This window comes from Melanostigma gelatinosum (assembly GCF_949748355.1).
Source record: "Melanostigma gelatinosum genome assembly, chromosome: 17".
NCBI classification, from domain to species: domain Eukaryota; kingdom Metazoa; phylum Chordata; class Actinopteri; order Perciformes; family Zoarcidae; genus Melanostigma; species Melanostigma gelatinosum.
The window spans coordinates 19,386,062-19,397,007 of record NC_136650.1 but is presented as its reverse complement, the minus strand read 5'-3'; the positions used below and the strand labels follow the sequence as shown (position 1 = coordinate 19,397,007).

General features: G+C 46.3%; 2 protein-coding genes across 4 annotated transcripts; one reads left to right on the top strand and one right to left on the bottom strand.

Annotated features, from left to right (window-relative positions):
• rbbp4 (retinoblastoma binding protein 4) lies at positions 1 to 4,707 on the top strand. Of its 3 annotated transcripts, none has more exons than XM_079287483.1 (12): positions 1 to 205; positions 754 to 901; positions 993 to 1,138; positions 1,517 to 1,690; positions 1,855 to 1,973; positions 2,112 to 2,272; positions 2,388 to 2,514; positions 2,640 to 2,717; positions 2,990 to 3,066; positions 3,221 to 3,278; positions 3,388 to 3,498; positions 3,837 to 4,707. In XM_079287483.1, the coding sequence occupies exons 1-12, from the start codon at positions 190 to 192 to the stop codon at positions 3,897 to 3,899; spliced, it is 1,278 nt and encodes a 425-aa protein (XP_079143609.1). In that variant the 5' UTR covers positions 1 to 189; the 3' UTR covers positions 3,900 to 4,707. The 3 variants fall into 3 exon arrangements, with proteins under 3 accessions (XP_079143609.1, XP_079143608.1, XP_079143607.1); XM_079287482.1 differs by having other exon boundaries at positions 751 to 901; XM_079287481.1 differs by having other exon boundaries at positions 736 to 901.
• Positions 4,708 to 5,010: 303 nt separating this feature from the next.
• sync (syncoilin, intermediate filament protein) lies at positions 5,011 to 9,263 on the bottom strand. The gene is made up of 6 exons (XM_079287716.1): positions 9,143 to 9,263; positions 6,564 to 8,106; positions 6,272 to 6,486; positions 5,552 to 5,759; positions 5,344 to 5,468; positions 5,011 to 5,259 (listed from the first exon to the last, which is right to left on the bottom strand). The coding sequence occupies exons 2-6, from the start codon at positions 8,040 to 8,042 to the stop codon at positions 5,208 to 5,210; spliced, it is 2,079 nt and encodes a 692-aa protein (XP_079143842.1). The 5' UTR covers positions 8,043 to 8,106; positions 9,143 to 9,263; the 3' UTR covers positions 5,011 to 5,207.
• Positions 9,264 to 10,946: the final 1,683 nt, after the last annotated feature.

Genomic DNA, 10,946 nt, shown 5'->3' with positions numbered 1-10,946 from the left:
CGCGCGAATGCACCCCACGTCTCTCACAACCTAGCTAGCTGTTAGCTTAGCGTCTTTCACTGTGTGCCTTTTAACAGCACCAGGGGTCTGCTGGCGCACGAGAGGAGTATCTGAGATAAGGGTATTTGGGCTCCGCATCTCAATTATTAGCCTCAATTCTCTGTGGACTACCAGCGACTGATATCTGCAATGGCGGACAAGGAAGGTGAGGCTAAAGGCTTTTTAACGTGGTCAGTGTTGATCTGACATATCTTTGCTAGCGTTAGCTACCTGGCTAGCTTGGTTAGCAGCTACCGTAGCTGCCGTAGACTACAATAACAAAAGCCGGGTGCATTTTTTTGTACGCTGTAACAACCTCGATTTCAGCTCGCAGTTCTTGTTTTCTCACCAGTTGTTGTTTACTCTGTGACGTTACCCCCTAACTGCAATTGGGGCTGCAACAATAAGTGACGTATGTTAACACTAACGAGAGCATAATGATGTTAGCATGTTAAGCGAACGGGGATGTGTTTCTGTACTCTCATACCTGTACATGTTGAGCAATAGTTAGGCTTTGAGTCGTGTTTGTCATCTGCAGAGACAATCGTGAACATCTAAGTGCCATTTAATTATCTTTAATGTTTTGATGATCACTGAGGTACACTGTCAGTTTCCTTAATATTAACCTAAACTGGTGTTGTAAATGTCTGATGAATGATTCCTCCACAACAGTGTCAGTACTCATGTATTACACAGTGTGTCCTCTCTCAGCAGGAGCATTTGATGATGCGGTGGAGGAGAGGGTGATAAACGAGGAGTACAAGATCTGGAAGAAGAACACTCCCTTCCTGTATGACTTGGTGATGACCCACGCTCTAGAGTGGCCCAGCCTCACCGCCCAGTGGCTGCCTGACGTCTCTAGGTACACACAGTCATTTTCACACACATACCAACAAGCACTCAAGTGTGAATGACATTTATGATAAAGCACATTTTCTTTTCTTCCTTACCAGGCCAGAGGGGAAGGATTACAGCGTGCACCGTCTGGTGTTGGGCACTCACACATCCGATGAGCAGAACCACCTGGTCATCGCCAGCGTTCAGCTGCCCAATGATGACGCCCAGTTTGAAGCCTCACATTATGACAGCGAAAAAGGAGGTGGGAGACCTGTCCCATATGTTTATAGTAGGCCCCAATGTGCTTTAAGGAGGCAGCTAACATACAGATGACTAATTGTGTAACCAGGTTGATGTGGTATGATAATACTGAATGAAATGATAGTTACACTCTGAAGCCTTTTAGAGAAAAAGGAGTTTTTATCAGGCACTGCACATATACACCTCAGCAAGCGTAACATTTGATTGTTGCATGTCATGTAAGATAGATTCCTTTTGGTATGAGTGACCACCGGTTATTGCATTGTATGCACGGGTGAATTGCACCTTCTTAAACAGCCTGCTCCGAAATTAGTTGTCCGTAGCCACAAACGTCTGTTTTTGTGTCTCTTTAAACACATTTCCTCGTATTTCCCTGCAGAGTTCGGAGGCTTCGGCTCAGTGAGTGGCAAGATCGAGATAGAAATCAAGATCAACCACGAAGGAGAGGTGAACCGTGCTCGCTACATGCCCCAGAACCCCTGCATCATCGCCACCAAGACCCCCACCTCAGAAGTGCTGGTGTTTGACTACACCAAGCACCCCTCCAAGCCAGGTAGATACAACACACACAGCGCAGGCAAGACACTGCTTAATGTTTGTTCCTTTGAAGGTTAAGTAGGCTAGTTGTATTTTGTTTAACATCATCATCATTACTGCGTACCGGCTTGGTTTCTTGCGGTGAATGAAATGGACGTTGTGCCATATTTTCGTTGACAGTAGATGCCTCGGGAGAGTGTCACCCCGATCTGCGTCTCAGAGGCCACCAGAAGGAAGGCTACGGTCTCTCCTGGAATCCAAATCTGTCCGGCTCTCTCCTCAGTGCGTCAGACGACCATGTGAGTGAAATGTCTGATTTCATTGCTGTATTCAATCTAACAATAAACTCACGCTGCATCTCATGGAATTGTAGCGTGTTCAGATATGGTGTCTGAAATATGAATGGGTTTTTATCTCTCGTCTTTTCTAATCTGCAGACAATCTGTCTGTGGGACATAAGTGCCGTGCCGAAGGAGGGGAAGATAGTCGAGGCAAAGACCATCTTCACCGGCCACACCGCCGTGGTGGAAGACGTCTCCTGGCACTTGCTTCACGAGTCGCTCTTTGGATCCGTAGCCGACGACCAGAAGCTCATGATGTAAGACGCTCGATGACGAGCAGATGAAATAGTTTAAAAAGTTTTGTGATCTTAAGTCGTCACAGTCCATGAACGTTTTGTCATTACCCCCCCCCCCCCCCCCCCCCTCCCTCAGTTGGGACACTCGTTCGAACAACACGTCTAAACCCAGCCACGCAGTAGACGCTCACACGGCAGAGGTCAACTGTTTGTCATTCAACCCGTACAGCGAGTTCATCCTCGCATCCGGCTCTGCAGACAAGGTAATGGAATCTTTCACCACATCTCAATCCTCGTCCTACTTTGACGAAATGAATACTGATTATATTGTCGCTGTTTAGTAATAAAATCGGGCAGGTATGTGTAATATCTCTCTCTCTCGCTTCAGACTGTGGCTCTTTGGGACTTAAGAAACTTGAAACTGAAGCTGCATTCCTTCGAGTCACACAAGGATGAGATCTTCCAGGTATGATACCTATCACTCATGATGTTTTATTGAAACAAGGACAGCAGGATGTCTCGGGTGCAAATCTGTATCATCAGTTGAAAAGCGGTTGGTTCATTTGGATCACAATGAAGCAATTTTAAGTTGAGTTGACAAGCCGGTAAAGTTATTATACATCCGAACAATCAACACTCGCCGAGCAAACGCTGGACACCGGGATGAATGTCGCTGGTAAAGTCTTTGTGAGGAGAGTTTCAGTGTTGTACCTGGCTTGACTCCTCTGTCTGTTCCAGGTTCAGTGGTCACCTCATAATGAGACCATACTGGCGTCCAGCGGAACAGACCGCCGCCTCAACGTCTGGGACCTCAGGTAAGCAACTCAACATCTTCTCCCACTGGCCTCTGAATTTAACCGTGTTGCGTTCAGGCTCCATTGTTGTTGCCACAGATGATCCTCTGCCGTTCTAGCCGGTGTGGACACGTTGGGTCAGTCATACAACTCTTTTTTTCTCCTTTTTTTGTAGTAAAATCGGAGAGGAGCAGTCACCAGAAGATGCAGAGGACGGCCCACCCGAGCTTCTGGTGGGTCTCATTGAAGCCTGCTGAGCTTTGGAAGTTGAGATTCTCTATTAGTGGGAACATCAGCCTGTGTCGCAATAACAAAAATGGCGTCTTTTCTTCTATCTTCTAGTTTATCCATGGAGGCCACACCGCTAAGATCTCTGACTTCTCCTGGAATCCCAACGAGCCCTGGGTCATCTGCTCGGTGTCTGAAGACAACATTATGCAAGTCTGGCAAATGGTAAGACTGCTGAGGTGGCAATTTATGAACGCAGGTTAGCGACAGACTGACAGGCATGAAATGTGATTCCTTTTCAGAGGGAAGTGTTTTCCCTCACTCCATCACTATGTAATACTTTCTTTTATGCACTAAAACATCAACACTCTACTGTGATAGATGTCAGAAAACCCAGCAGTGAAACACGGCGTAGTCTTGTCTTTGGAACATTTGGCTCTTTGAAAGCTTCACAGTTTATCTTTCTCTTGTTGTCACAGACTCACAAAGTGCCTCCGACTCATCATTCCATATGAACCTGACAGTATGCGGCTGAATGATTGACGCCGATTCTCTTTCTTTAGGCCGAGAACATCTACAACGATGAAGACCCCGAGGGTTCGACGGACCCCGAGGCCACGGCGTAACTCTTTCCTGCCGTGCGTCTCAACCAACAACCTCATCACAATCTGCGATCTCCTGTACTTCCTTCCGTGCAGCTACTTCCTCCCACCTTCCTTTCTCTACTTTTCCCGTGGGACACCGTTCGCTGTAAATCACTGTAAATACAAGAAAGAGAATAATCATGTCAGCCGTGTGTTTGAATACTCACAGTGAAGAGCTCTCCTTTAACTGAGTAACTTATTTCCTGAAGAATCTCACTCATGATTTTTTCCCGCACTACGTATAAAATATATATTTTTGTAATCAAATTGGCTCTCGTACATGGACATGTTTTAGCGAATACATTTTCAAAAATAAATGAAATGCTTTTTTTTCCTTTAGAACCTGAGATGGTGATCACAACAACACGTGATGATTCATAATGTCGAGCTGTTCGAGTGTGAACAGCTTCCTCTGCACATGTTGGAAATGTTGCAGGATAAATCATGTTTTAAGTGAAATGCAGTCCAGCTTTTTGACTAGATGCACAGCGTAGTGACAGTTACTCTGATAGTTTGTTCTCAGGCTAGCTTACGGTCCTAAAGACGTCTCATTATCTCCCTGCTTCACTCACCGAATTGTTCAGATTTTCACACCATCTGCTCCTCAATGAAATTACAAAAAACGCATAAAAAAAATAAAGTTTTAAATGTCCCTTTGTGGTCCCACCTTCCCTCATCTTGGTCCTACATTAATCATTTGTCGTGATATAGATTAGTGGTTGAACTTTTTCTATGTTCAATATTTTGTAATTGTACAGTGAGTGCATTCTTAATAAAATGTTTCATTGGTCTTTGGCCTCCGCTTGTTTGACATTCCTCAATATGAATGTGGTACTTGCATGTTTCATGAATAAATCAACGCCTTGCGAAGCGTTGGAGTATTTTTAAACAACCCTAAAAATAATCCTCTTAGTGAAAGAGTCGGTCGTGCCTCATGAACCTTTTCACGTGTCCGGTGTGATGACTTGGTGCCTTTGGCGTACTCTCATTACTCCGTGTGCCACTGTTTGTTCCATCAGCCGTGTTGTCCTTATAAGCACATGAACCTCTCGGCTCGTCACGCGGAGACATTAACTCGTCAGTCGCACTCGGATTACAGCGATCACAAAAGCCTTTATTCATAACACAAACCTTTCTACCAGCTGCAGCGACTGCTCTAAAAAATAGACAACAGCGTCTCAATGTGTGTAAAGTGCATTCATTGAAAAGTGGAGTTTACTTTGTTGCAGATAAAAAAATAAATATCACAGAACTCAGTTTTCTTCTTTTTTTTAAATCAAGAACGTTCGATCATGTTTCCGCCTCATCGTCGTCAGACTCGTTGTGCTCCTCGATGGCAGCCCTGTAAGAAACACGGTTGAATTAGAACTTTTCCCCTCGAGGATTTCTGAAGTCTGATTGAGAAGAAGAGATGAACAAGTCTTACCTGAAGAGGAGTAGTTGTTTGTGTAGGCTGTCTCTCAGCTCCTCTATCTCTTTGGTTTGTCTCTTCTGGATCTTTAACTCTGTCTTCAGCTCTCTGCTTCTGTCCTCCAGGAAGGACACTGTCTCCTGTAACAATGCCACAGCTTTAGTGCTTTGTGTATCAGGTCAAGGGACATCTCTTCTACTTCCTAAGACTCCACCTTGCTCACCTTATACTGCCCCATGTCCTCTCTCCGTTGAAAGTGAATTATTTTGAGTTTCTCCTCCAGACACGCCCTCTGGAGGGTCAGCCTTTGGATCTCCTCCTTTAGGGGTCTCAGCTGGGCCCTCAGCTCCTGGGCCTGCTCTTTAGCTTTCAGCAGTGCTCCGGCTGTTGCCTCCCTTCTCTTCAGCAGTGTGAGCAAGATGGGTTCATACCTGGCCAAGAGATCCATTTACAGTTTAATGAGGAAACATACATTTAATCAGACACTAAAGGTCTGTGTTTAAAGAGCCAGTGAAATTAAAAACATGTTTCCGGTGTTCCTGTGTTCAATTGTCCAGTTGTACATTTATCTCTTACATCAAATCTCTGTTCTTAACTGTTTGACTCATCCTGCACAAAACCGCTCACTGCCTGTGAGTGGTTGTAGCTAACAGAGGAATATGGAGAGTGATAGAACGAGATGTGTGTTTGGATCGCGGTGAGCAAAAACTACCGGCTTGAGTTTTGCCTGCAGGCGAGCGAGCGGGTTTTTTTACGGGAAAGAGGAGTGACTGGACCATCTAAACCTCACAGTACAGAAGCTAAAGACACGATGACTTGATGCACTGTGGTCTTAATGTGTAAAAAACAAAACAAAAAGGATGAGAATCGTGATCAGGCCCAAATAAACACTCGAACAACTTTAAAATCTTTTGCAAGAATCAGTATTCGACAGAGACAGCACCTGTCCTCCAGCGCTTTCAGCCCACCCTGCAGATACTGCTGGACGTCTCCACAGGAGTGCCTCCTGCACTCGGTCAGCTCATCCTGGGTGCTGGAGGTCTGACTGGAGGTCTGGGCCTGAAGCGCTGCTTGTAGGTCTAAGAGCTGTTGCTGCTGAGCCGCCCTGAGCCGGGAGCCCTCTTCTGTCAGCTGGAGCACCAGCGACTGCAGCTTCTCCTGGAGGACAGGGATTTCTATGATCGAGGTTTCCTCTGAAATGCACAGACAACAATGTTTCTTGAGGTGTTTCTTACCTCCTCTCTGCTCAGCAGCTCCACCTCGCGGCGCTGGGTGTTCAGGGCGGCCTGGTTGTGAGCACAGTCCCTGGCCACGGCGAACAGCCTCCTCTTCAGCCTTCTGAGCTCCTCGTGCAGCCCCTGTCTCTCCAGGTTCACCTTCCACAGCATCCTCTCCTCCTCCGCTCTCTCCTCCCTTAAGCCCTGAATCTCTTTCTTCCTCTCCTCTCTTCTCCCCTCTTCCTCCCTCGTAAATGCATTCATCAGCTCTACCACTTTGCTGTCAAGTTGCTCCTCTTCCTCTTCATTGCTCCCCGCTGGCTCCCCTCTGTCTTTAGTCCCTCTCAACTCCAGCACCTCCGTCAGCAACTCCTTCCTCCTCCTCTCCAACCGCTGTACCTCCTCTATGCACGCCTCCATCTGACACCCTAGCGCGCCTAAATCATTCATGCCAGATCCCAGATCAATGGTGTCCATCTTGAGCTCTTCGGCGTCGTCTACTTCAATCCCAGTTACGTCTCCCTTCGCGCACGTGTCTTCCTTTGTCGAAACATATCCCGTCTTTGTCACCTCACAGCACATCGGATCATTTTCTGTGCTATCTAATGGCATCGATGGCCCTGAAAACCCGAACAGAGGATCAAGAACCCCATGGTCTTGCCATTCCAGTGTTGTCATCGAGAAATTACTCTGCAGGCCTCCATTTGTTGCTGAAGCCACTGTTTCCTCATGTCTGCTCTCCTCGGAGGCTTTCTCTCCCCCTGCATGCTCACCAGCCCAGGACTCCAATTGCATTGGCTGGGTCTCCAACGTCATTGGGTTCCCTTGCCCATCTGGCACCAGTGCTGCACCCCTATTAAGACGAGGATACTTACTGATGTGTACGTACTCCTGGCTTGCATCTGGAGTGCAGCCGTGGGGCTCATAGTCCATCCGAGACTCTTCCATAGAGCTCTCCAGCATGGCCAGCATCCCCAGGAGCTGACCCTCGTACTCCACCATGGTGTCACTCAGTTGGTTTCCCGCCGAAGTGAGGGGCATCTCCTTTTGGCGAGAAGCTACTGAGGTTACTCCACACCTGCTACCGATGGTGTCGAAGATTTGTGACTGGGCTCGTGCCAGCTGGTCTTCAGTTTCAGCCCCATCCATGTGCGTGTCCATGTAGCTTGTGGAAAGATACGCTTGGGGAGAAACGCTTGTTTCTCCATAGCTCTCCGATGTGTCTTCCTCTTTGCTGTGGCTACGAGTCGATTCAGTCGAGCTCGTTTCATTGTGACTCGCTGAGAAGCGAGAGCCGAAAGGGACGCCAATCAGCTCCTCGCAGCCTTTCAGGAGCTCATCCATCTCCTGTAAGTATGGCTGAATTAAAACCGATTGATTCAGCTGCGTTCCCTTGAAGGCGAGTCCAGATCGCGTCGCGAGGGTTCTGTCCGGATCCACATCCTCCTCTTTGATGCAGAGAGGCTCGAACCCAGATGAGACGCTGTCGTCCTCCATTGGTTCAGCCTAACGCTTGTATCCACCTCCGCTGTAGAAGTCTCCTTTTACGACCGGCTCATCCCTTGACAAAAGCACATGAATACGTGAGATAGCCTATTCAACATGGTGGCCGTAGTCGTTGGCAGGTGCGTTGCATGTCACAAATACTCTGCCCTGCGCTGATGAAATGTCGACAGAGGAGCTGGGTTAATATTTTGCCCCCACGCCCGTGTGAGGCATGCAGACGTCATTAGCACATGTATAGCTGGGCAAAGGGGGCAGATATGCTACAAGCAGCTGTCCGGCAGGGCTTAGATGCCACAGAGACCGACCGAGCGTTTGGCAATGATCAGACCACACCTCAAACAAGCCCACTCATGCAGAACACCGCAACTCTTCTAAGATAAACACGTACAAAAGGCTGTCGTCTGAAGTGGCATTGTGAAGAGATTAGAGCAGATTATCCGAACATGTCGTCGTGCTGATGGATGGGCACATGCACTCTCCCCCTGGTGAATAATGTAGCTGTAATGTCATCCTATGAGGTGTTAGCCAAGACTGTCCAGAGACCCCCAGAGAATAAATTGATGAAATTGACCCAATACTGTCATCGACAGCGACCAGTAATGTTGAAAGGGCAAGGAAGACAAGTGTGACATTATATTTCATAGCTGCCGTTTCCTCGCCAAGCTCTATCGTTTGTGTTAAATTAGGTCAGATCATGAAAAAATAATGTTGAGTGCTAAAATCAACAGGACTGGATAGTGTTGTACGTTATGCATGGCTGACTAAAGCTCCGGGGGAGACATGACACTCACCAGCTGTCCTGCTGCAAGGCCAGGCTTGGGCACAAGTCACATTCCTTCAGACCTCCACCACACAAAGACAGCATTCTGAACGCTGGCTTTCTTCTTCTTTTAAACATTACAAAAATGACTTTCTTCTGACCTTCCTGATTCGCCTTTAGCTTCTTTTTTATTGCAAAATGAGTGAGCGAGTTAGTTATTTGGAAGTCGACTCTTGGGAGCGGCATGCATGGTTAGTGTTTGGATTGTCTTCAGCGGTTTCCATTCAAATTTGATCAAATACACAAACGTGAAATATTGAATCGCACTCACTTATATACGTCTGTGGTCGGTTCTTCTGCCCTCATGCGTTATCCTCAGGATGGCTCCAGCTACAAAGCAAAGAGTGAGCGGGAGAAGTGTGTGCAGATAAACTTAGACAGTTGACCCAGCCTTCTCTCTCTCCCTCTCTCACTCTCTCTCTCTCTCTCTCTCTCTCTCTCTATCTATGTGTGACCATGACTACCTCGATTCTGTTTTCATATATTAATAAACACTGGATCTGCAGAAAGAGGAGCCGCGGCCGGCTGCTTCTACCCCAGAGACATAAAGGATTTGCCAAAATGGACCTCTAAGAATTATACTGAACATGGTTGCCAAATGTAGTTTATAACCTGCTTGTCTGATTTTACATTTGTTGGAAGATACAAAAAGACTTCGCAACATCCTCCCTGAGAGTCGTTTTTATTCTCAGAGAACTTGCTTTTTCCCTAATCAAGTGACATCTTACGACACAAAAAGTAATCTGTCGTATTTAAATAAAAACCACAGTGTTTACAGATTAAACTGAAGTTAAAACTGCGTGAGAAAATTTGAAAATTCACTGGATGAATGTTTTTATTATTTTGGGAAGGTCCGCATGAGACAATGCCAGATACAGCTGGATGTGTTTATTATGGCTGTAGACAGGTGTGTGTGTGAAGGGTTTATGGTGTGTGTACGTGTATGTATGTGTGTGTGTGTGTGTGTGTGTGTGTGTTTATATCACGAAAGAGAACATGGCTCCAGATTCCCCCCCCCCTCCTCACTATCGAGGCGTCTTTAAATAGCACCCCTCACTCTTCGGGCCGCTTCCCACGGGGAGGATTGGTTTTCGTCTAAACTTGTGACCCCGACAATGGAGCACAGGTGGTGTTCTGTAGTCTGAGAGAGGGCAGAGGGGGTGAGACAGGCCTGTAAAAGACAGAGCAGTGGAAAGACTTCTCATGTGACCTGTCAATTGAGCTGCAAATACTGCATGTTTTTTGGGTATTTTTCCTTCATTTGACATCCCTTTTATGGGTTATATTTGTTTTTTTGCCTTCATTTTCATATTTCCTACCTTTCGTTACGCACTATTTTTGAGTATCTCTCAATTTAGAAGAACACATAGAACAGTCAGACACCACTAGATGGCCTCATAGTTTAATTTTGACTCGTCTTATTAGGATAACATAAAAGGAAATGTTGAGTTTGAACAAGCAGTTTAGTTAAACAGTTTCAACCTCTCAATCCAGTCTTTCTCTCGTCTTTACACTACAGACATTAAACAATGTTACTTTCCTGAGGTGGATCTTTTTGTCTGTCTTCTTATTTTCTCAACTATGTTATTGAAGTGCTGATTCCTGCTTTACAAAGAGACATAGAGAAAGCGAACGATGGACGCCTGTCCGTACTGTAATGAACAAAAAGCTCTCAGATTAATTCACCACAAATCCCACTTCAGAGTATTTACAAGATCCTTTTTTTTTTACTCAATATACTTTTATTCGTCGTTAACATCCTATCAAATAATGATGATTCCTTTGAGATTCAGCGCTCGCATGACAAGATCGAGTCACTCGTGCTCAAGGAAAGCTGTAATGATCTAATTCACACTGTTGGCCGCTGTGACTCTGTGTGTTGGCGAGTCTCGGCTTTGGGAGCGAGATGGTGATTCACATTAAGTTCTGTCGAGGGATTTGCTGTTTCAACTGATGCACACTACCACTGAGGCCACTGGGACTTGGAGAGACTTTGAGACTTTTCTTCACTTGACCTCCACACAAAATCATCATCATTTCTCTTTTCTCTCATTTCCCTTCGCAGAGGATGGAGA